This window comes from Ursus americanus, chromosome 19 (genome assembly GCF_024610735.1).
Source record: "Ursus americanus isolate L20-20 chromosome 19, mUrsAme1.1.p, whole genome shotgun sequence".
NCBI lineage: Eukaryota > Metazoa > Chordata > Mammalia > Carnivora > Ursidae > Ursus > Ursus americanus.
In genome coordinates, this window is record NC_142145.1 from 46991365 (window position 1) to 47018125 (window position 26761).

The 26761-nt window shown below is 44.4% G+C and overlaps 1 protein-coding gene across 5 annotated transcripts in view; it reads right to left on the bottom strand.

The window, feature by feature from the left end:
• The window catches only part of GATA6 (GATA binding protein 6), a 137799-nt gene that overhangs the window by 103046 nt on the left and 7992 nt on the right, over positions 1-26761 (bottom strand). For 3 of the 5 annotated variants that reach the window (XM_045781903.2, XM_087869928.1, XM_087869927.1), the window contains exons 4-7: positions 23695-23820; positions 22772-22859; positions 22573-22676; positions 3416-4786 (exon numbers count right to left, since the gene is read on the bottom strand). In XM_045781903.2, the coding sequence (XP_045637859.1) occupies positions 4619-4786; positions 22573-22676; positions 22772-22859; positions 23695-23820 (486 nt within the window). In that variant the 3' untranslated portion in view covers positions 3416-4618. Of the gene's footprint in view, positions 1-3415; positions 4787-22572; positions 22677-22771; positions 22860-23694; positions 23821-26761 lie in introns of those variants that run through there. The other 2 variants (XM_087869930.1, XM_087869929.1) reach the window with 2 other exon arrangements.

Genomic DNA, 26761 nt, shown 5'->3' on the forward strand with positions numbered 1-26761 from the left:
CAGCTGCCAGACGTTTCCATTTTCCGGTCTGGGTCCGTATCGCTGTATAAGTTTTGCATCAGGGCCCCAGACCAAACAGGTTTGGCATTAGGGGGAGGTGCTTACAAAGCCCCTACATTCATGAGTATGACCAGGATTCTCACCCTCTGTGGCCGAAAGCAGCAGCAGGACAGCAGCAGGACGTGCCCTCCGTAGATAAGAACCTGAGGTGGTGAGGGGAGCGGAAGAGAGCAGAAGGCGAGCCCAACTCCACCAGCTTCCCACACACACCACCACCTCCGCAGAGCGTCTGCACCTGGGCCTGTGGGCAGCAAATGCAGGTGGGAGGGACCTCTGAGCAGCCACGCTGCCCGATTTCTGCATTTTATGGTTGCTCCGGAGACGGAGGTCCAGAGAGGGGAAATGACTTGCCCCAGCCTGAAGGGATATCTAGATGATTATCTTACCACGGGGAGCCACTGATGACTGAAATACAAGCCCTCCCACGAATTAAAACATCATTTCATCTGTAATTGCTATATTTAAGCCATTTTTTAAGTCCAGTCTTGAAAAACAAACAAGCGCGCAAAGAAACAAAACAAAAAAACTTCCAAGCAAAGTATCTCTTGAACAGTGAGAGGTGTGGGCAGCACCTCCCTGGGCGCTTCCCATGCAGGAAGAACGGCGGACACCCGCCGTCCCACCAGTTCTCGGGTGCACAGCCAGGCGATGCTGGAGTTACTTGGTGGGAGCGTGGTCGCTTGCTCGAACGTCTCACTCAGGGGTTCGACGTGTACCTGCCACATCCCGACTTCCCTTTAGAGGCTATGCGAAATATCAACCATAATTTATTTTATCCAGAGCCCCTATAAATGAACTTCCTTAGGCTTTCAACCTCCTAGTATTTGACATTCGATCTGGTCGAAGACACCCTAGGATTCTTTTCCTCTGCAGGTCCTACAGAGGGCTACCACCTTGTCCCGGACCCCCCAGCCCCACCCACCTCCAGGGACCACAGCAGAGGGGTCTGCTTTAGCTGCGGCTAAAGGTTCAGCCATGCAAAAGCCATCTCGAATGCCTCAGTAGCCAGAGCTGTAGGGACCGAATTTTTAACCACAGACCCGGTTTCGAAAGATCTGGTCTAGCAAATTTACTGATATTTGCTTCTCATTTAAAATCATCAGATTCATACCTGACTGCCCATTAGAGCTTCCAAACAACAGGGGAGAGGTAATGACTGTTGCCAAGCTGACTCGGTATTTCAACTCAAACAAAAAACGCCATTTTAATTAGCAAGAGCAGATCGGCCCTGAACGAATGTTTGAACGTTCGATCCTGCTCCCCCAGCTGGCCTCATCTATGTGACACTAGTATTTCCTTCTCAGAGTCACCGGATCTGAAGACCCCGTGGAAAATGCCAGTACGTAGGAACTGAACGCACCAAAGCTACCACACTGCCCCAAATTAAAAGCAGCCTGGAATCTGGCATAGCCACCAAAGCCGTGCTATTGCCCTCCCAGCGGCTAATCTATATCTGTGATCTGAAATTACATCAAATTTCCAAGGACTGGGGAAAACATTTCCCATGAGCAAGAAGTTAATTTATTTGCAGGGGGAAATGAACGGCTCTCTTTGCTTTCCTGACCCTCCCCTAGGCACCAGGAAACACCACAAAGTGACCCCGAAGAGAGACCCCAGACAAAGCCTTCGGTTATTTAAGGTAGCCTAAAATCAGCCATGGGGGACAGAGGACAGAAATTCTGCAACCCACGGTAATGGGTCTGAGGACTCTGGAAGCTGAGGTGCAGGATTATTTAAATGCACTCTCTTTTCTTTTGAGATATGACTTGGTTTTTCTATGTCACACTTTGGGGGAGCACTGCTGAGATCATATATTTGGAACAAACTTCTTTATACAATCACAGGCGAGAAGTTAGCATTGAAAGGCCTACTTGAGGAGAGTTCATGGTGTGAGGACAGGCTACATCCAAGCAGCCCTCTTCCCCTGGTTCTTGCCCCTTGTACTTTATTTCACGAAAGCTTGAATTCTTTCCCCTTTGCGTTCTTAAAAAAAAGAGCTTTAGCAACCCAGTGGTGTCCTGGGTTTGGAAGGAGCAACATCTGCGACCATCCCCAGAAAAAAAGATTATTCAGAAGCCCCAGTAAGAAAAATTCATTTTCCAACCAAAGTGTATTAACTCTACCGAACTCCCAACCCACCAGAAAGCACTCAAAGTAATGAGAACTGTAAGAGGAAGAGGAGGGGAAAAAAAGGTCGATTTTCCTCTGCCGTCAGACTCACCCTATTCTTTTAAACTGTCAGCCGATCTCAGACTGAACCGTGTGCTCTTTCCCTCCAACTCTGCCGTGCCCTGGGCTCCGGGAATCCCTCACTTCACTCACCCCAGCAAGCTGAGTCAGGGACACCAGACTCTCGCAGACCATAAACTTCTAACTACCCCACGGTGAGTAAGGCATTCAAAGCTCCATGTGTGAAGAGCTCCTGCCACCCTACCTCAAAGTCAAGACTTACTGCTTCCTGTGTGCCAGACACCGCTCCGGGCACTTCACATGGATTCTCTCATCTAATCCGAAGACTTATATGCTAATTGGATTTATTTTACAGATGAGGAAAACAGAATGGGATAACTTGCCCAAGGTCACAGAGCTCGTGCGTGCAGAGCAGGGACCTGACTCCACACCCAGACCACTGTTCTGGCCCACCGTACGGTATCAGCATGCATGTGGGACTCTGTGGCTTCCCCAGACACATTCACCCCCCAGCTCGGAGTGTCACTTCCAATACTACCCATGACAAAGCCAAGAATTCCCCGGTCTTGGAAGACTCAGACTGGCCACCATAGAATGACTATAACCAGTACACGAAGAGAAGTAAAAAAACGTCCCACAAGTCAGGAGCCAAAATGAAATAGCAACATTGTGCTGTGAAACAGTCCCCTGGTTTTCTGAAATTCAGAGACCGTTCAGATCATTTCCTACCTTCTGGTGAGTGTTAAGGACTTCAACCTCAGATGAGCTGGGAGACTTGGTGGCACTTTGCAAAAGGAGGAAGTAGAAAGGAAAACCATTCTGTTTCTGGGTCTTAGAGTGTATTTCATGCAGAGGGAAATAAACTCTGGACTCTTTAAAAAAAAATGTTTTCAAGGATTAGTCCTACACAGAATGCTTATAGTCTCAGATACCCTCATAGAAAACTGGGTCCTTTTCACGTATGAAAATTGTTCCCGATGCAAACTGACGGTGATAACTGCATGTGCCAACTTCAAATAAACCAAGGTATAAAGCAGATCCAGAAGGACAGTTCGTTGAAAGGAAAGCCGAAGGCAAGTGGCAAACATCACATGCACTTGTTTTACACGAGTATCTCTAGCCACATACAGTATCAAGATGAAACTAAAAGGGAAGGAACTCACTGTACAGAAGACAAAACAATACCCTTTTTATTTTTAAAACTTTGGTGAAATAGGTTTCCATACGACATCCCATTTTTTAAAAAATTAATGTAAACCAACCTGCCTGTGGGTTAGTCACACTCTAGTCTTCATCGCAGTGGGTACAGATGCCTGGGAATATTTACAAATGTTATCTGTTAGGTAGTAAAGTTTCGTTGCGATTTTTCCAGCACGTATTCCACAGTAAAATAGAGGGGATACTGGTGTTCTTGTACAAAAATTCTTAACAGATGGATAAAGGCAATTTTCCTGAGAGAAGATTTGTTCTTGAAATATTTTTCCTTCACAATTGGAAATACAGAAATGGGATGCGGTCGTAAAAGAAGCGTAAGAATGTCTAAGTTAACATTTTTTTCTTTTAAATTATTTAAGTACCATTAAGTTAAAATGTTTACATTCATTATAAAAAATGTTGTTAAATCTTATGCAAGTGATTTAACACTGATTGCTGCAACGCAAATTGCACTTTTTAAAAAAATTATTGTTTACATGGAAGAAAAATATCTTGTCTGCTACCCTGTTTACAAATCCCGACTGACTTCGGGTCAGTCACACGATGTGAGCTTTGAGAAACATCAGTCACAGTGTACGTTACAGTCAGAATGCAGTCTCGCAAACTGAGTAATAGTTTCGACTCCGCCTCCAGAGGTGTGTACCAAACGGCCTCAAATGGTCTTCTCCACGAAAGCACGTGAAATTCAGGTGTGGAAAAGGTACGAAGAACTTCTGGAACAACCAAAACCGATCAGAAGAAGCACATGATTTGGGGCAATACACATAAAACCTTTTTTTAAAAAAATCTCTCTCAAGATTCCTTGGCAGGCAAGGCCCCGGTCCCAGTCCCGGTTTCTGGAAGTGGCACGGCGGACCTCGGGGCCCCCGGCAGGCCCCGAGGCAGGCTGGCTGGAAGGGGCCGTGGCCAGGGAGGAGGCGACACGCTGCGGGCTGCACGGGCCCTTCCCTGGAAGCTCTCCATCTTCTCTCTGGCCCTTCAGAGACAGGGGCAGGGTGGTAAGGCAGAGCAGGCCTCTCGGGAAATACATCTCTTTCAAAATAAAGGCACGGAAATCACGCATCAGAGGCATGTTCTGTCAGCATCCTCGCCCTGGTGTGGACGGCTTGACAAAACCCCAGCAGGCCGTGCGCCCTCGCTCCCCGCAGCGGGCTCAGGCCAGGGCCAGGGCGCACCAGGAATCCTGTCTCACCGAGGACGTGACTTCGGCCGGCGAGGCCAGGCTGACGCCTATGTACAACCCCTCTTGACCTGAGTACTTGAGCTCGCTGTTCTCGGCGTTAGCGCTGTCTCCCGCGCCAGACATCACTGAGGCGCCCGCCTGGCGGAAGAGAGGGATGGAGAGGGAGGAGAGAAGGGGAGAGACGGTTATCGACAGATCTGTCAGGCGGCACTCTCCTGCAAGGTCAACACCTGGGGACAAAGGAGACGGGCAGCGCCGCTGGCCTCACCCTGGCAGCGTGAACTCTTAGAAACGTTCTCCCGCGAACTCGAGAGCTCGTGGCAGCCACCACCCAGCGAGATGCACGGCGGGACAAAGGTAGGAAAGGGCAACCGCGGGAGGCCTAGTTGTAGGCAGTGCAACCTCTCAGCGCTCTGACCGTGAAACCAAGCACACCACCTAGGTGAACAGGGCTTCCTGATGCCCACACAATCTACTCCTTTCCAGAGAACCACAGAGCAGCGCGCACACACACCCAGCAGAGCCACAACCGTGGCGCTTATGCCAAAGTCTGAAACGGAGAGCTACACAGCTCAGCAAGGCCTAATAAATGACATTTTTGAGCACCGACTTCATGGAAAATTAACTCATGCATACACCGGTTTTAATATCTACCTTTAATTCTTTGCAAGGAGAACAGGCCGTTTTGAAAGCAGACCACATTATAAAGAAAACGCTAACAGCCAGTATCTGTCATGGTTGTGGCAATGTTTTGTTGAAGCAAAAGATCACTGCTCTCTTGTTTCATTCATTCCTTCCATCCGAATGAGGAAGGCCAAATAGAAAACATGATATAACATAGTAGCGTCAAACCAAAATAACTAAAATCGTGTTTAGACTACAGTTTGAGAACACAGTTGCCTTTGACTTTAAAAAAAAGAAAATCGAGCCATGACTAGTGTGACGCCCAGGCTGCTCGGTGTGCCTCCAAGGACGGGGTCAGTGTCGTGCACAACACCCACAGAGACAGTGCCCCGTGCACACACAGTGCCTCCAGAGGTTGAAGATCCAACACGTCTGCGTGGAGCATCCTTTACCAATCTGAGTTCAGGCACACACCATCTCCGGTGTCCCAACTCGGCCCGGACACCTGCAGAACATGCCACTGTTCTCTCCAGGGACACACGGTGCCGACTGCCCGGTACAGGAAACACAGGGGTGTTTCCCTCGGGATTTGTATGCATGTTGTGCTTGGTTAGGAAGTTACAGGATCGAGGGCTGCCTGGGTGGCCCAGTCGGTTAAGCGTCTGCCTTCAGCTCAGGTCATGATCTCAGGGTCCTGGGATGGAGTCCCGCATTGGGCTCCCAGCTTGGCAGGGAGTCTGCCTCTCTCTCTCCCTCTGCCCCTGCTCATGCTCGCGCTCTCGCTCGCTCTCTCTCTCTCTCGTTCACTCTCTCTCTAAATTAAATAAACAACATCTTGGCAAAAAAAAAAAAAAAGCTGCAGGATCTGTAAGACGATGCAAGTGACATCCAGGGTCCCAAGGGAAAGAACAGGGCGCAGTGACAGCTGGCACAGCTGAGATTCATCAGCCTTCCATCCACCTGAAAACACCACCGACCACCCTGTCTACACAGGGACCGCATTTCCCTCTCGAGAGAAAAAGACAGGAGAGGAAAGACCACCACTCTCTCATGCAAGCCCACATCTTTTTGGACAAAGAATGGAAGCCACTGTGGCTGCGGAGGAGCCAAGGGCCAGCGCCCCAGATACACGATGTTGCAAGTCCCCGCTGTGATGTGACCTGGGCAGTCATCTCTGTGGTCTTCCGCCTGAAAGCCCAGAACCTCGCCTTAAGTCAGACAGACCCTGAATGAGGCTCACTGAGAAACTCACAGCCGAGAGCAGGCTCAGAAGAACGGCAACGCATCAAGGGGGGCCTCGCCAGACCAGGACTGACACAGACACCTGGGGGCAGCGCCTTGCGTCGGTCAACAGACCAATGCCGCTTCCATGATTTGGACAAAAGCATCCTGGAAACCTGAGAGGCTGGCATCTGGGAAAACTGAGTGAGGGGTACAGGACCCTCTGTGGCGCCTCTGCGATGTCTCTATAAACCTAAAATCACTCCAAAGTAAAAAGTTTATTAAGAAATAAAAAACAGGGGGCGCCTGGGTGGCACAGCGGTTAAGCGTCTGCCTTCGGCTCAGGGCGTGATCCCAGCATTACGGGATCGAGTCCCACATCAGGCTCTTCCGCTATGAGCCTGCTTCTTCCTCTCCCACTCCCCCTGCTTGTGTTCCCTCTCTCGCTGGCTGTCTCTCTCTGTTGAATAAATAAATAAAATCTTAAAAAAAAAAAAAAGAAATAAAAAACAGGACGCCTGGGTGGCTCAGTCCGTTAACCATCTGCCTTCGGCTCAGATTGTGATCCCAGGGTCCTAGGATCGAGCCCCGGGGCTCCTTGCTTGGCAGGGAGCCTGTCTGCCTGCCACTCCCCCTGCTTGTGCTCTGACAATAAAATATTTTTTAAATAAATAAAAATTAAAGATAAAAAAATAAAAATCTAGCCATGATTCCATACTTAAATCATGACTTTTTCCTTCTAAAAATCTCAGAAGTCTGTTACTTCTTCCTAGCTTTCAGGGTTTCATCCCGTAAGTTACTGGCTATTTGCTTTTTGACACAGGTGTTTTGTGCTTTTCAAAAACATCACTTTGTCTGGCTCAGCTGATGTGACATCCACTTCAGAGAAATGTGGGGCACCAGACACAGGCTGAACTGAATGGAAGGTACACTGAGCCCCCTTGGCTCCACTCAAGGGCCAGAAGTCAATGTGGTCCTGCTCTTTCTGGAACAAAAAACATCTGATTTTCTCTTAATTCTCACGATAACTGCATGAGGCTGGGAAGGAAGGCTCCAGGAGGTCTGGCCATGGGAATTCCTATCGGCCCATCCCAACTTCCCAATGCAGCCCCTCACAGATAACCAATCCTTCACTTCCCTGGCAAAAACGAGGGTTTGTAAAAATCCAGCCATGACAGTACCACCACACTCCAACTTCTTTAACAGGAGACTTTGGATGCATAATAAAGCAAATTTCATGAAGTCACTGAGATGCCTAAAACTTAAAACAGATTTTGAAATGGCTGAAATAATCCTGTCAAACACACCAAAGCGATGGATTTGGTCACCATAAATATGGTAATTAACGTTAGCCATTAATTCCAGAAACTCCACTGTGAGCAAACCCAACAGGACTCAGATTTACCCCCCAAAGAAGTAAACAAAAGGGTGATACTCAATTACAGAAGGACTCATTTTAGAAAGGAGCTGCCATACAACTAATAAAAAGAGTGAGTGCAATTATAAATGATTTATGTCACATCCAATCTTATACTGATCTATCTATTCCCAGAAAAGGCGCATGGACGTTTATCCGGCTAAATCTGACCTCACCACAGCAAGTGTTATTTTCTAACACAAAAAGAAAGGGTACCCGATTGGCCCAGGAAGCAGCCCACCTCACCTGGCCAGACATGCTGAGACAGCAGAGGGGTGGGTCACCACCACAAGTCAGCAACAGGACACATCAGCAAGGCAAGGTGCTTAGGAGAACCAGGCACCGGGACCACGAGCCCCAAAGAGACAGTCGCTCCCTGGATGAGCTCCCAGGCCAAAGACACACGTGACAGTAACAATGACCAACTGCCGATCACGCGTGGCTGAGATATGCAGGTGGAGCAGTAGGTCGAAAACCGAATCAGAGGGGAAAGGATTCCTGGGAATGGGCCGCATGCAGCCTGCAACAGCGGGGACTGGTGTGGATGGACTTCCAAGCACTACCCTGGTTCAGAGGTAGGGTCACCTCTCCAAGCCGCCTCCTGGGTAAACTCGCCTTCCCATCACCCATCACGTAGGGCTGGGACAATTCAGCACTTGTGGAAGCATCAGGGTGAGGCCTTGCCATGGTAAGCACACTGGTGAGGCGAGGGCAGTCAGAATGCGAGGCCTGCAGGACATGCCAGAGGCCTTCTGAAACAGAAGGATGAGCAAAGGAGGCAAGGAGACAACGTGAGAGAGATAAACTAGAAGGCCAGACTTGAAACTCCCTATGCCTCAGGTTCCTCACCTAGGAAATGGAAACTATTTTCTTCTTTTTAGATTTTATTTATTTTAGGGAGAGAAAGAGAACAAGCAGGGGGAGGAGCAGAGGAAGGAGGACAAGCCGACTCTGTGCTGAGTGCAGAGTCCAATGCGGGGCTTGATTCCAGGACCCCGAGATCATGACCTGAGCCGAAATCAAGAGCCGGACACTTCATCAACTGAGCCACCCAGGCACCCCTAGAACATGGAAATTAAAAGACGCACCTATGTCCTGAAGTTATTGCAAGAATTAAATTCATTAACATACACAAAGCATTTCCAACAGCATCTGACAACAACAGGGACGACACCAGTATACACTACTATTAGTATTGTAATTATTCTTGTTAAGGAGCACAGACCTAACTTAATCTCCCCAATTCTGCCCTTCACCAGGTGAGTCACCACCATTACTTAGTGGGAGCCCAAGTGGAACTCATTCAGAGCTAACGGAAAACCACCTACCTCGGCAATGACCTTCTTCTCATTGTTACTGACAACTCTTCAGGAAAAACAACAACAAACAAACAAACAAGGTGCCTCCTTAGCCCTTCAAAAGGTTCATGGGCCTTCTTCAAATCACCACATTAAAGAAATCCTAATACCCTGAACATTATTCTTAACAGTTGAGCAATAATTCCAAAAGCCACCAGCTCAAATACCTATTGTCTCATCTCTGCTCAGTCAAAAATATTAAGCTCTATGGCAGACCAAGACTCCTGCATCAAAGGGCAGGCAAACCCCAAATTACATGAGTGACTCATATCAGCTCATTTGAAATCAAAAGCAACATATGACTTTCTCAGGAAAAAAATGGAACAAGTGTTTGTGCCAACACTTGAGAACCTTATTTGTAATTGGGGTTATGCTATTTAAACATGAAATACCACAACGTACAGCTTTTTTGTATTATCAATCATACCTTAATAAAAAAATAAAATTGTTATGTAATGATACATAATGAGATCATAGTGATGAGATCTGATGAGATCATGATAACCCCAGTCGCCTCATCCACCGCCAGTGGGCTATATTCTGGTACACGCTTTAGAAAGCAGTTAGCAAAGCCATTAAGAACTTTATACCCTACTCAGCTCTGTAATTTCACTTCTGGAAATTTTATTTGTAAGGAAAGAATTCAAAGGAAGGGAAAGGCTCCACAAGGGAAGACATCCACTGCTGGGTAACTTATAATAGTGGAAACCGTGGAAATAATCTAATGCCTAATAAAATGGGATGGTTTGGAAAAGCAAGGTACATCCGCTCAATGAACTATTATGTAATTATTAAAAATAATAAGATCACGTAGCGAAGTGGAAAAAATCCTGTAATGCAATGTTAACTGAAAAACAGCAGGATACAAATTCTGTCATCATTAGAATTTATGCACATGCAAAAGTATTTCCAGGGAATGCAGTAGAGTGCGGGGACAGGGGACCATCTATGAGCCATCAGTACCTTCCCTGGATTGTTTTAATTGAATGGCGTAGTGCAGTCTAACTTTGGGGAAGGTCGAAAACGTCAGCACCAGAAATATCACGCGCAAGCACTTGAGAGATGAGCCAGCCTGGAAAGAGTCATAAAGTAGCATGAAAAAATAGGGAGGACTCAGAGAGGAGGCACTAAGCGAGAGAAGAGAGGACCAGAAGGGGCCCCCATGCACCCCTGAAGTCACCTCCATCCATGCCACCTGCCATCGGCTGGAACCTGGCTGATGTGAAACATGGTTCCACATACGTTAAAACATCAAACACGCTACAATGGGCGCATCTGTGTAACCTGAGTTCTCAAAACCGGTATTCTAACTGTGTAAGAAATCTAGAATTGGCACAACTCTCCTTAAGAAAAACCTGGCTTGTCATACCACTGTCTGTCTGAAGTGCCTTTCCCTCCTAAGTGATGTTCAAGAGGTGCCTACCAAGAATCAGTACAACTTTGGGGGAAAAAATCAGAGAAAACTTACAACCCTGGACCCAGTACACGCACGCACACGCACACGCACACACACACACACACACACACACACACACACACAAAATTACAAGCATAAATTTCCATTGATGAGTATGTTTTCCCACATCCAGTTAAACCCCTGAAAGGACTTGAGTTCGGATCGCAGACACGTGAACACAGCAAAAGCAGGCACTCCACTGACCTAAACCAACCCAATCCCGCCTGTGTTCCTCAACAGGAGCTCTGATGGGAACGTTTCAGAATGCCCACAGCTGAACCATCCTTCCTCCTCTTGGTGGGCAGCTCACGCAGGCGGAGGTCCTCACTCTTTCTCTGATCAAAGTGCATTATGAGGGTGGGGCAGAAATCTGTTCTGTGTTTCCATTCACAGCTTATCTGCCCTCCACCCTCCCACAGACAACTGAAAATGGAGGCACTTCCTGTTGAAAGAATGTGTTATCAGCACCAGACTCGGCCCTGGCTTAGCACTGAACTCAGGCCAGGTTAGGTAGGAGACCAGGCAGAGCGGCTGGGCTGGAAATCTCCCTCTTAAAGGAATAAATGACTTCAGGGACAACCCAGGCTTCTGGGAGGCCGGGACATGGAAAATATCCACCAGCCTGTGACGTAGGCACAGGTCACCTTTAGATCACATGGATCTTTTTTTTCTCCTGTGAGAAAACTTTTGGACATATAGCTGAAAAGTCAAGGATTTTTTTTTTAAGATTTTATTTATTCATTAGAGAGAGAGAGAGAGAGCACAAGCAGGCAGAGAGACGGGCAGAGCGGGAGGGAGAGGCAGACTCCCCGCTGAGCAGGGAGCCCGATGCAGGGCTGGATCCCAGGACCCCGGGATCATGACCTGAGCCGAAGGCAGATGCTTCACGATCTGAGCCACCCAGGCGTCCCTAAAAAGTCAAGGACTACTGATTTGACTCCTAGAGTCAGTGCCCAGCAGTGTCTGGCTCCGGTGAGCTCACCCACCCTGTCAGTTCTCTCTCTTTTCCACTACCTCACACACCCGGTGGCAGGCAGGCCCCGAGGCAGCCGAGCTCCTAAGGCAGCTCTGGAGAGGAGACGCATCACAGCCAAGGCAACCCTTCCTGACAGGAAGGGCCATTCCAGAACAACACAGGTTCTCTAGCTTGTGAATTATAAACATCAATTTCATCTTTGAGAAAGGAAAGCACAAAGGAGTCAAAGGGGGTATGTTCAGTCCACCATGCTGTCATCTCTCTGACCGGAGCCCTGATCTAAAGAAACAAAACACAGCACCCCAGGCAGGCTGAGGCTGAGTTTGTGATCATTCCCAGAGCTTAAGACTTTGATAATGATCACACTGCCTCCCTAGCTCCAACTCAGACTGTCCGCTTCCATGGCCTCTGATCTGTCCTTCCTACGCATCTAAGCACGCTTGTGGTGACGGCTTTTTCTTGTGTGAGGGGAAGCCGGCCATCCCTCACGGCCAACGCTCTCGTCTCTGCTTTCGTAACCTCTAGGTTAGGCTCTCGCAGTGCTTTACAGCAGGCTGCGCCTCAAAAAAGAAAAGTAACAGCTATGTGTCAATTCCAACAAAGGAGAAACACGTTCAGATAAGTCAACTTTCACTCTGAAAACCATACTCAGTTCAGTTTGGAGGGAGACACCAAAGTGACTCGCTGTGAGTTTAGGAAGCGGCACAAGACGACAAACACACACACAAGGTTTCTGTCTCCATTGCGACCCGTAAATATCGTCAGTCACCGCGAACCCCTGTATGTCTCCCGTAACAACTCGATCAGCGCAGAACATCACAAGCACCTTCTCTCACACAGAGGAAGAGTCACGGTCACGACAGCCAGTAACCGAATCCAGTTTTTAGCAGCATGTTTAATTATTTTTTTGTAATTTAACAAGCTGATTCTTCAATGGAGAGCTCACTGGCTGCCCCCTTGGGCCCTTTCACCCCTTCTGGGCCTGAGTAGGCCAGGTTCTATCCATACCCCAGACGCTGCCCTTCCTAAGGGGGAAGAACAATTCTATGCACACAGTCAACCTTGGGCAAAGGGGCAGATTGTTTGTACATCTGTACACATTCAAATAGCAGGTTTGTCACGGTGAAGACAGGCACAGCCCAAAGTTTAAGTGCCCTTGGACTAATAGTAAAATGCTGATTACAAGGACACCCGGGTGGCTCAGTGGTTAAGTGTCTTTCTTTGGTTCAGGTTACGGTCTCAGGGTCCTGGGATCGAGCCCCGCATTGGGCTCCCTGCTCAGTGGGGAGCTTGCTTCTCCCTCTCCCTCTGTTCCTTCCCCCCGCTCCTGCTCTCTCTCTCAAATAAATAAAATTTTTAAAAAATGCTGATTACAAACATAAATGGTAGGGGGGAGGGTCTGTCCCACAGCTTGAAGTCACTGGCATTCTGAAGAAAAAGTTTATCTTCTAAAATGAATCAAAATGGATGACTCTATTCTAGTCAAAGTCAAAGAATCCCAAGGAAAAGATTTAAAACCTGGCGAATTATGATCTTTTCTAACGATACTGGCTTTTCAGATTGGATGAATATCTTAATCTCGCCATCTCAGAGAAAGCAGACCATGTAGCATTTATTACAGGAAAAGCACTATGAAAGTATTAAGTGTCACAAGGAATGAAAAATTGTGGCTATCAGAAAACTAAAAATATTTAACGCATTGTTACTTTGGGGGCGCCTGGGTGGCTCAATTGGTTACGCGTCTGCCTTCAGCTCAGGTCACAATCTCTCGATCTCGGGTCCTGGAATTGAGCCCCGCATCGGGCTCCCTGCTCAACAGGGAGTCTGCTTCTCCCTCCGTCCCCTCCCCCTCCACACACACACTTGCACTTTCACTCTCAAATAAATACATAAATAAAATCTTAAAATAAAAAAAAAAAACCCATGGTTACTTTGTTAACGCAATAGCTCTACGTCTCTTAACTTCCCCCATCAGGAAAGTAAGGATTTATTTCTAATGTCTTGGAATGAAAAAAAACAATGCCGTGTAAATAAAGCACGGCACTACCGACTTCCAAGATTAAATAGTGCTGTCTCCTTGAGCTTCAAAGAGGTCTGCAGCATCTCCCACTTATGCTACACAATGCTCTTAAGGACCAGATGGCAGGAATTACTTTTCCCTTTTAGGAGGAGGAAAACAGAGGCTTTACAAAACCTTGGCAGCTTACTGTAGTCACACATAGGGCTGCAGCTAGCGCCTGGCTGCCTGACTGTGTTTCCTTCCAGCTGCTGATCTGTGAACCCCCCGAATAAGCTTCAGACCATACCGAGGCTTCACTATGAATCAAGCAAATGAGCTTCATCAGAGCTTTAAATTAAAAGTATGTGTCCTTAATAAGATAAACACACGATTCCGGAGCGTGTGCCTCAGCTCTGGTGAAACCATGCCATGTTAGCAACGAAGACAGCAGCACAGCAAGTAAATTTAAACATCGTCAGATACTGACTTGGGACTATTTACTCACAAGACTCCAACAGGACACCGAAATCAATACCTGTCATTTATCTGTTCAAGTCTTTCTCAAAATCTGAGGTCAACAGAATTATCTGTTTGTGCTCAGCCCCACAAATTCCAAGTGCCCGGTCTGGTGCGACGCGGAGCTGAATTATGAATTATCGCATATACCAACACCTGTCTTCGGAGATGCTTTAGCAACAGGTAGATCTCAACATGCACAGAGCTAACAAGATTGTATTTAATTCATAACCATTAGGTCTTCATATTGCTAGTAACTCTTTTGGCAGACACCCATGAAATGCATAATAAATCACTTTTGTTCCAGTAAAGGAATTCATTTTCTTCGAAGATTCATTTAGCAATAACATTTCAGAGCATTCTAAGCCAGGATTTCTTAAATTTGGCCATGTTTTCCCGTAACATTATTTCATGTTTTGTGACAATTTGTATATTCTTACAGAGGCAGGGTGGGGGGGGGAGGGAGACTGCAAGGAATCTGTAATCTACAGAGAAACATTGTGTTCTAAAATGAAGCCTTCTAACCTGAGGCCATGAGAAGGCACAGGACACCCTGCCCACACTTCTTCACCTAGCCTTCTGGCTTTCAGATTGTGATAATGAGTCACTCATTAAACCACAGTCCTGTGATCAATTGGGTGCACATATGTATTATAAACCATTTAAAGGACAATATAGTTGTGCTGACTCCTAAAATATATATAAAGGTATTGGATATTAACATAGTGCAATGCATCTCTAACTCTTCCTCCTCACTATCCTCCCCGTAACACAGGCGTACACACACACACACACACACACACACGCTCGGGCACACAGAAGACTAAAAGGGGGAAGCCTAGAAAAGGCCTTGAGATCAAAATGAAAGTATGCAAACTCCACATGCGTCCATGTTCCCTGCCAGGTTGGCGTGCGACTTTCTCAGCAAAGGCCAACGTGGTCAGACAGGAACGTGAGTTATTAGAAGGAACTGAAAGAAGAAAGGGAGCCTGGCATGTAGGGAGGGTGAAGATAAAATGCCAACAAAATATTTACGTTCATGGCTTGCAGTGAGTGGCAAGTAGGATATTAATAACTGTGATGATTGGTCAACTCCCTGGGAGTGGTAACAGCCCTGGGACGGGGAGGCAGGAGACATTGGTTCCAGTCCCGGCTTCAACACCGGCTGGTTTTGTGACCTTAGGGAGTCACTCTGGATCCCAGCTTATAAATGAGGCAATAATAAACCCTAACTGCGGCACTCTCACAGACCCTGGCGGGAGATTAATGACTTTTTAACTCTCTTTTTATTCATTTAGAAAAGAGTATCGTGGACCATAAACTCTGCGGGGAAATGGACACTTGCCTATTAAATGCTTTTTCAATGATTTCATAAAAACTAACTGAAGGCAATTTGAACATTCTGAACAACTCCAACTAACTTGGCACCCACGGTGTATTAGATTGAAATCGCAGCATTAGAAGGATGTTAGTTCAGCAACCTTGTATTTGATATTGTAAAAGAGCCTTTTCATAATCATATTAGGTACATCGACCACAGTAAATTTCGGTTATTATTTTATTATCCAATTAACATAGTATTAGCACATTTTATTTAGAAATACATGAAAAGTTGTACAACATGCCTTGTATATTTGGTTACAGGCAAATCACTTCTCTGATGTCATTTTCCCACCTGTTTCTGCAGGACGATTTTTGATGCTCAAATGACTAATGAAAATTCATCAGGTTTCTTTAAGAAAATAACTCTTTCTTCTCTCTGAAGTTTTCAGTGCCATTTACCGTATCTTAATCTAGTATGCCACACTGAAACTAATAATAAACTATGTTAATTAATTGAATTTAAATTTTAAAAAAATTAAAAAGTTAAAAAAAAAAAACGCCTAGTATGCCATAGTGGTAACACTGACTGCCAGACCTGGGTCCAAATCCTGCCTCTTAATGCGTACTTAACCTTGAGCCTGTTACTTTGTTCTGAGTCTCACTAGCCCCCTCCCCAAATCGAAAATGGAAATGTAACACCATAGGCAGAGTGGTAATTACGAATAAAAGAGAAAATGTACATAAAACACCTGGCACATAACAAGTACTTGACAGAAGCAGGTTTCTGCTTATGTCCAGTATCTTCTAAGTGATGAAGTATGGGAAAGGGAGAGATCTTCCCAAAAGCAAGAGTACAATGATAAAATGCAAGACTACCACTAATGCCCTGCTCTCCTGCAACTTAAAGGCTCCTGTAAATTATTCAACTTAAGAGATGAGCAGTAATTTTTGTCCCCCCTCCAGGAGCCTCGGGTCAGAACTGCTCTGCGGAGTTCCTCTGAGTGAAAACAACTCATATAATGTATGAGTCCTTCATGAATGTACCTTTCTGTTACTTGGCTATTGCAGGAATAATTAATAACAACAGGAATTATTATTTTGTGACCAACCATACTGCCACAGTAAATCCAGTATGATTCAATCACTGGGAGAAAAAGACAGCAGAGTATAAATTTGCCAATACGAAGTAAGGTACGTGACTATAACGTGGTGCTTTCTAAAATTTGCAAATAGAATCTATAAACATAAAATCCATAAAAAATAACTTTAAATATTAACTACGAAGTACCCAGCCTTTCTTCAGAAGGCCTTCTGAGAACACCCAGGGACGCTACAAGCACCAGGGTGCGCATTAACTCTTTCAAACCAATGTAGCCCGACACTCAGCACCATGCAGCTCAGATGAAGTATTTCTTCTGACAAGATCGTTGAATAGAAGTTATTACCAAAAAGGGACCGCAGTCAGGAACAGGTCTATCTAGGCACACAGCATCCCACAGGAATAAATGAGGCAGGAAAGAAGACCCTTATTTAGTACCAAGAAAATGACCAAATTAAGCAGGTAAGGCCCCCCATCCCACCCCAAAGGCGCAGTACCAGCCAGCCATCAAATCTGAGATGAGGTCCTTGTCTCAGTCTGAGGACGTCTGCCTCTCTCTCTGGAAGTTGTCTATTACCAGCAACGAACAACAAAGGTGCAGAAACATTTCCTATCACCAACACACCATGCCTAATACGTCTCCGTTCAGAAGAAGATTCACCGGGCAGCCAGCCCCAACCATCTTGCCCTCAGAAGCCCTGGGGACAGAGGAACTGAAGCCCAGGCCTACATCATATGCCATGAGGGCATGTCACCAGCTCCCAGGGAGTCCTTTCCCTACTAATTATGAGGGGAAACCCTGCTGGTAAAATGTACGAGCAGGAGCACGCCTGCATTTCTTTATGTCAATCATCAAAATACTCCATGAAGACTGCTGTAACTGTGGGACTCTAGCATAGAAAGAGAGACACATTTGTCACCACAGATGGGGATTAGAGTCTGTCATTTAGAAATGAAGGCACTTTGGGTCCCACTTAAGGCTGACTTTATACTGATTTGAGTCAGTTTCAAAGGTGTGCCTCCCACTTACTTCACCTGTCTCACCTCCTGCCTTTGGCTCCACACCCTATGCTCCAGCAACACTGGGCACTAACAACTATGTCCTCGAACTACCACAGATGCCCATGCTCTTCTTTCTGGAGCGCTCCATCCCAATGTTTCCTTTGCCCTGCAAAAATCCTACTCCGATAGCTCAAATGCACTCTGTGAAGCCATTTCTAACTGAGGTTGGAATCAACCGCTCCCTCCTTTCGACTCCTACCCCACGGTGTCCAGTCATTTAAGGCACTTCCACATCTGCCCAACAGTGAGCTCTGTCTACACCTGCTCCCCACCCCTGTCACCACATTATAAAACAGTCTGAGGTCAGGTACTTGTTTTACTCAATTGTAAACAGGGCCTCCCAGAGCACAGAACTTTCTAAATCGAACAATGAGCATAAAAGCAAGGATTAGTCCGACAGAGTTCATCTCCATTTATTCCAACATTGTATGTTTAATGGTGACTTCAACATTATATTTGCGGTTTATATTTAATAGAAACTTAAGTAGCTTTAAATTTTTTAAAGTAGTTATTTATAGAATAACTTTTAGGCAGGCAAATAATGAACGTAAGTCTTACTGCTGATTTAATCCCCAAATTAATCCTTCCTGTCACAAATACCTTTTATCTACAAAATTTGGGGACTGAGCTCTAAAACATATATATATATTATATATATTATATATATTATATATATAATATATATATTATATATATTCATTTTATACGTAATATATATGCACCTATTGCAACACCCACTGTATGTATTTTACATGTATGTAAAGAATCCTCCAATTTTACTAATTTTTAGTTACAAATCATAAGAAGGGTAAGAATTTTATAGATTATTATATCTTCTTGGAAAAAATAAAAAATAAATCTTATTTGGAGATTGCTAAAACAGAACATGTTCCATGTTTCCCTCCTAATCAATAACAAACCTATAAAATGTAATTTAGCCAATAAATGGAATTCAATGAAAGATTTAGAGACTATAAATGCCAAAGGAAAATGTTATCTATTTAAGTCAAGCTAAATACATATTTTCAGTAAACCTATAATGTGTAAGAAAATTTTAGCATATAAGACTTTCCTTGGAAAATCTATCTTTAAGTTCGAAAGGCACAAAAATTAATCAATTGTCTATCAAAATTTAAGTTTAACACACTTCTTAACAAACAAGAATTTGAAAGGAACAAGACGGGGCTATTTTAATACTAGGGGCAGGCATGGCGGTCAGCTCCCCCCCCCCCCCCCCCCCCCGTCTCAGAGAAAAACACACTGCCCTCCCTCTGTCTCCGACACACACACCACACAGAAAACCTACACCAAAGAAACTGAGTCATAAGGTAGCCAAGTCAGCAACCTGAAGACCATCAGAAGGAATGTCTTCTTTTCCCAAGAGGTCTAAGTTAAAACGCAAATTAGCAACAAGTACAGAAAGCTAAGATATTGTAGCTTTATGATAAAATAAGGGAAGACACGAGGCCTCAGAGTACCATGAAGTGATTTCTGTGGCCCTGAGACACTTCTCAAGAAGAATGCTAGGAACCCTGCCCACACCTTCACTGCTGGGGGGGAGGGAGCCCTGGAGCCTTTGCTCATAGCGGCAGACAACTACCCTCCCTCCAGAATACTCAGCTCCTCCAGGCCAGCTCAGGAACCAGCCATGGGAACCTGGTGCCCCCACATGCAGGACAGGGAAGAACACCCGGATTTAAAAGGAGCCTGCTGGGAACGCCAAGGGATCGTCTCCTACACTGCTTTCTCAGGGGGAATTCAAACAGCATGTTTGCTGCGGACCGCTGCAAGGATCTTTGACTTCCTTGCTGTTACAATCTTTACGGAAAGATGGCAAAGCAGCTATGTTGCCCCTTACATCATGTGGCCCCCAGCTCCTGTCTTCCACTGGGAGTGTGCCTAAGATCGCCCTTTGTTTTGTAGCTCAGATGACGCTATGCAAGTGAATAACCCTGAACTACTAATTTCCACCACGTCAGGCCCAGGGGCCGCGGGAGATCAGTGGGACGGACCAGACCCACCATCAAAGGAGACTTAAACGCTGAACCAAGCAGGGCGCTGCACTGCGTACCAGGCACAACCCTGCTATGCGGATGGAACATTTTCCTCACCTACAGCACTTCCCCAAATCCTATAATCGTTCAGTCACCACACCAGCTGCCCTCCACCATCATACAAACTGTGACCAAAATGGGAAAATGATGCATCTTGTCAGCACAGTCACCTTTCACAAATGCTTCCGCCAGCTGCTCACAGACAGCTCCCCCAGCAAGGTCCCCCTCACAGCTCCTCAGCCGCGGGCCGCACACAACTAGACTCAACCCACGCGGAGAGGGCTCTGAACCATGAGGCACACATGCTGGCACTGCTCGGTAGTCACCTGGGGAGACCACTTGGGTCTACAGCACTTACTCCTGGAGGGGGACAGTTTCCAAAGGCAGCCAGCAGACTGGCTTCTGTCACGTGGGCCTAGTTTCCCAACAGCCAAGTCAAGTAGGGGCTCCTGGAGACATCTGTGATGGACTAACGGGTGAGAGAACCCTGGGGGAGTGGGTCCCTGTAGGGAGAGGAGGAGGGCAGGCAATCTGCACCCCCTGCCCCTGGAAAAGGTGTTGGGAAGCCTTTGAGGTCGCTTGGGCTTTGCAAGCTCACTCACTCTCTCCCTCTCTCACACGTCTCCTCGGCAGCTCACACAGCCGGCCCCCCGTGGAGGCCGCCTGGGCTAAGGAGTGCTGGGGGCTTACAGCACAAGACCTCACATGGAACTGCTCTCAAACTCCATATCGTATCGCTGTGCCGCCTGGCCTCTAGCAAGGAACAGAGCATTCCTCCGAAGAGGCAAGGGCCGGGGAGCTGTCCCCAGCGTGCCGGGTCTCAGGGAAGGGATGCCCCCACCCGAAGCAGCCAGAGGATGGCCGGCACAGCTCCCGAGGTCCCTCCTGCAGGCAGGCCAGAGCCAGATCCCGCCACTGACGTTCCACAGTCCCCCCTCGGAAGACGACGGATCAGATACGCAAACGGCCCATTTTGAAATTTCACATCACAAAACCATGAATGCAAAACAAACACCACGTCCCCAAAAGTCCATTGTTGGGCAAATACCTGTATTTCTGTGCCATTTATCATTCAAATTTGGCTTTTTCCAGGTTTCAGCTGGTCTTAACAAAAAAAGTGACCTGAAGCTGGCAGCGATCTCCATCTCCCCTAGAAAAGACTGACACCCAAGCCAAGAACCTGGCTGTTCCCCCCGTGCTTTCAAAAACCAGGAGTGTTCTGCCTCATTTAGCTGTTACCTAAGTGCTGCTGAGGACTTAGGGCATAATAAAGAGTATTTTAAAATTCTTTATCTTTCCATTTCCACACAAATAACTGTTTTATCTACCACGTTAGACCCTTAAAATTACTCCTAACCCTTCAGTTAAAAAAAATCTTTTTTTAAATGTTTTTTTATTATGTTAGTCACCATGCAAAAAAAAAAAAAATCTTACACCAGAGTCCACCTTTATAAAGGCTAGAAATGTTCTTTAACATTCATCTGCAACAAACGAAAACAATGGAAAGGCTTTTTGCCTTGTGACTCTGAATATACTTCTTGTGTCATTAAAGCAAAAGAAAAAGCCCAAAAGAATTTGGGATGGAGGACCAAACAGAAATATCAAATTTAAATTTTTTAATGTTTCATTTTTGCTTGTTAAAGCCATTCAAGGTACGATGAAAAGATACCGGCTCTGTGGTTCCCAAACCCTGGTTAGAAGACACCTCGAGGGCCACAAGCTTCAATTTCACTTGGAGCGCAGGTTCAAAAACACAGAACTCCCCAAGCCCCACCCCCAGAGACTCTAACTCAGAAAATCTAGAGTGGGGCCCAGGAATCTGCAGCATTTCAAAGTACCCCAAACAGGGCAAAGCTAAATGTAAAAAAAAAAACAATTACTAAGTAAAAACAGGGATTTTAATGCTGGTGCTTTGCCTTCAACTAGTCTCAGCATAATCCTAAAAAATCACTAGGGCCTGCTGTAAAGTCCCGTGGCCCAGATCTCACCCCAGATCCCACGGAGGTCTAGGGTAAAGCCAAGTTATTCTTCAAGAGCATTCCAGGTAATTTTGGAAAACAAATTTAGGGTGGGAATGTGCTCAACCCTTGAGAAAAACTGAGTTTCAATCACACCTTTACAGAAACTAACTGGGATCCTCAGAAAGCCCCGGCATCCCTATCCTTAGGGGCGTGAATTACTCACAAACCTCACAAACCGAATTGCTCCCAGGCGGGTGGCAAGGCCGAAATAAGCCTGGGTAGCATGAAGGCCAGGGCTCCCGGCAAGAGGCCGGCGGGTAAAGGAAGACCAGTGAATACGGCAGCACAGGACACATTATAATGAGTTTTGCTTTTTAAAGATGACTTTAAAAAAAAAAAAAAAGGAAGGAAGGAAGAGAAGCAGAGAGAAGGGGAAAAAGACGGAGTAGCTATGATAAGCAAAAGCGATTTAAAGGCCACAGGCAGGGAGATATATAAAACCCGAGCTCATCGTTCTCCTGATCTACACCAGAAATACATATATATAGCAGTTCAGACAGAAACCTGGAAATAAAACAACTTCAAGCACTTCAAACCAAAACTTCTTGCTTTTACTTGGGTTAATTTAACCATAAAAAAATGATATAGATCTTAATTAAGAGGTTTGTAAAGTACTTAAGTTTGTCATTTTGTTGACATTCAAATGTAATCTCCTCTGAAAACTATTCTTAGGTATCAGCTAACTAAACTGAACTGTTGGTTTAGATTATTGTACTACCAGATAAGATAAAATTTGAGATAATACACTAGAGAGCAACCCCACTGGCTTCAAAGAGTCTATGCTGCTTTAACACTTACCCCTGAGGCTGTCGGTTGTGTTGTAGGGGAAGTATTTTTGCTGCAATCATCTGAGTTAGAAGAGGTGGAAGTTGGAGTCATAGGAACAGAATTACTGCTACTACCTGCAACAGTCAAAATTAACCTCATAAATATACACATACTCCACTCTTACAGTTGGCCAATACTTTACAACCAAATAGCATTTTATTGTATTTACCAGAGCAAGCCTTTGATTTATTTATGTTCTTAGGTTTTCTTTTCCTGGTTTGAATTCCCTCTTTTTTCATAGCAAGCGGTCGAGGCACCTAAAAAAATTTTTCATATAGGCCTTAAGTTTAATAAGTATTATATTGAGAAAAACCCAACTTTAACCAAAGACTCAACATCAGTACTGAAAGCCCTCATTTAAAAGAAGTTGGCATAAATTTCAGTCCAATTTTTATTCATGCTGAATAGATCTCAACCTGTACAAAGACTACACTCTCCCCATCAAATGCAGGTTCCTTAGGAGAAAATGAGATGACTTTGCCAGGGAAAATTTACTCCTTCAACTGTTTATTGCTTTAAACTACTTCAATTATAGAATAAAACCACTGGGTACTTATTTTTATTTCGGAGACTGTGCATTCTCTTCCTCCCACACGTAACAAGGTTAATTTCCTTTTTAAGATTGATGGAGTTTATATTTCATGCTATCCTTCAAATGACGGACAGAATGTTGCTAACAATAACTACTGAATATATGATTGCTCCTTCACACGAATGACTTGGTTGCACTAAAAAATTTTAAAGTTAAGATATAAACTAGTTATTGTGCATTTGTAGTTGGTTCCATGCTTTTTTCCTTTGGGTATAGTTTTTTTTAAAACGTTACTACGTTAGATCCTAAAATGCACATTTTTCACTTTTTATATTTTTAAAATTGGGATGTCTTACCATGTACACACGTTTTGTTTCTTACTGGTATGTAAGGTATTCCTTTTTATTATAATTAATAACATCCTAAATTCAGTAATGTGCATATAGAAAATCAGATTCTTCACTTTCATCCCCTCTCCTTGGCTGATTTTTTTTTTAACAGACACCATGTACAAATGAGAGACTAAATATGCATGCACGTGAGCAGAACAGGTGGCTCACCCCATGGAGTTTCATGTAGAGTCCACAAGCATTGCACACAGGTTCACCCTCGGCATTTCTGCGCCACAAAGTGGTGGTTGTGGTGTGACAGTTGGCACAGGACAATCCAAGCCGCCGGGAGGAAGGCTAAAAAGTAGCACAAGGAAGTAAGTGTACAGACTAAGTGACTATGTATCTGGTACATACATCAATGTATCCTTTCCCTGTCATCAACAAGCATGGACCTTTTATTATAAAAACATAAAAGTTCCCCTGAGAAAAAGATATAAAGTATAATTAGACTGACCTTCCTGAACCAAGACACTGGGGTTTCACGTAGGGTGCCCCATCCCACGTGCATGTTTGGGTCGCTCCAGCATATTCACTCACAGTATAGAATGACTGGGACCAAGTCACAACGCTGGCCAGTAACTGTGCCCACTGTTGTCAGAGGTCTGAGATGTAAGAGTCAACGACACTCAATCACAAACCACCCGCCAGTGTCCTAAGTGGCTTTGGGCAGTGCCCACTTCACCTGGAAGCTAGAGATAATCAGGTCTATTTCTCAGATCTGTGCAGAGGAATAACCCAAAAACTATAGAAAGCCAGGCAGATAGATTAGACAGATAAGATAGATAGATAGATAGATAAAAATGGATCTTATAAAATGTACAGAATTTTTACAAAGAAGTATGTTTTAATACATTTCATAATTATCATGGTTGCCTGCCTCCTGAGTTTTTGTATTATTCATTTTACAAAGGATAAGCAAATTTTACGGCACTGTGTTAATGCTGGCACTGTCTTACAGACAGTGATAGGGATATATTTTCTTTACCCTGTTAGTACAGTACCTAACTTTTGTTCATACAAAGGATTAAATGGTATTATCAGAAAAGGCACTGTCATTCCGATTTCCATGTTCCCTTTACGCCCATAACATCCTGAGAGGGAATTTATCTCAGCTAAATTTTATGTGCAAGTTATACAAAGAGTTTAAGCTAGTATATGTTTCCTCCCCAAAATGCCAAAATCTAAATTTGTTTTTAAATTACCTAGACGGGCAACTACAAAACAGTGCCATGACTTCAGTGAAGAAGCTGTGAGGGGAAAATCCAAGGACCAAAATACGTTCAAAGTTTTTTCGACAGAATTTGGGAAGTTAGCTACACTGATCAATTTCAGAAAGGAATAGTTTTAAAGAAGGTACAACAAAATACGAATCGAGGGTGTACAATATTCACAGATTAAAGGATAGATTTATCAAATCCTTTGCTGACATACTTAAAAGATGAAACTGAATTCTGCATTTACAATTCACATCCTATTGTATTACTGTAGCACTATTCTTTACAGACAAACCGATAAAAACAAAGTGACAATGGTAAACTTTAATCCAACATTTTTAAGAAGGCAATGCTATGAAAAAACCGATTTGACTTTTGGTTGAAATGAGCATGCTTGGCTGACAGGCAAACCATTTGCATGAATCTTTTTGCTAAAATGATAAAAACATAAAACGTTACACATCGGGATTTGTTTCTTTTTTCCTTTTATGGTTAAAATAAAATAATTTCTTAGGAGAGCACTCCTTTCTCTTCATAAATGTGAAATCAGTAAACTAGGGACAAGAAGGTTCATTTTATAAACAGGTCGTTTATGACAGTTTCCAGTGGAATTGGAAGCCAACGTGAAGTAACCTTGTTATCAGAATTTGCCATTATAACAAAGAACTTTATGACTGTCAACTGCAAATCATAAGTGAAGCCAGTCTCCATAAACATGAGAAATGAAGGTGAACGGGTTATAAAAGTTCCTTGTAACAAGTGATCTCAGTTATATTCATCACTGACAAGGAATTCAAGTTACACCATAAATCTCTTATTTTGCAATGTATTACAAGTTCAAATTCACAGTGATTGGTTCTGGACTGCTGGCTAAACAAACTTGGGTTCAACATTCTGAGAACTAAGCTAGATCCATCAAAACCATAAATAAGAAGCCCACAAGAACTAATTGATGAACACGCCCTTCAATTGGTTATCATTTATAACCCATTTACAAAGCACAATGGCTGACCTTGGTCACGGCCAAGACACCTGCCACACAGAAGGAAAACCAACAGATTAAGAGATGTTAAAAACTCTTTTCTGGTAAGTTATGTTGACTGGTAAGTGCACAAAACAAATGGCACTACCTAAATATGGATGTTACTAGATCCATATGCACAGAATGCAACTAGAACCTCATCAGCTGCTCTTCTACCAGAGTCCCCCTCAATTTCCATAAAAGGTTACCTTGCTGAACTCAGCTAGAACTCAGCTCAATATATCTTTCAAAAAAAAAAAAAATCAGTTTCACTGTGCATACACGAAAACAACGAACTTCCTGGAATATTTTCTGGCCACTTTTTCTTTTCTTAATATGATGCATAAGAAGTGAAAAACCATAGGGAGTCAGATACTTAAGTGAAGGATGCCCTTTGAAGACCATTTTAAGCTGCAGGAGGTTGTAACAAGTTTAAGGCACATACTCACATTAAATTAGCCTCAGCCACTTTATTTTAAATGCATTAAAAACAAAACAACCATAAAACTAATTGCTTCTCTTTAAGGTGTCAGACTTCCATTGTGATGCAATATCGCCCTAATCTATTTAACACAAACAACATGTGTAGCATTTGTTTCTGCAAATTAGAGTATAACAATTAAATAAATTACTTGGATACTTAAGATGTCTGGCATCTCACTGTAAAATATTTTACTTTAAAAGGTATTAAGAGTATGAGTGCTTGGTTAAACAAATGTTAGCCCTACCGTGGGGCCTGTGAACACTTTCATTTATTTTCTCTAATCACTGCAGCAGTAAATGCCCTCCCCTAAAGCCACACCTAACTATAAGATTTGTCCCTGAAGAAAATCAGAATTCGCATAGTTTAAAACACAGTAAAAAATGTGTTTGAACTGGTGAAAATCCCCAACTTGAGAAGCATGTAAGACTGCATTTTTTTTTTCTCAAGTTCTATGTAGTTTTCTAAGCAGCTAGATTTCAAAGTAACAAAGGTTAGAGTAAATTTTCATCAAAGACA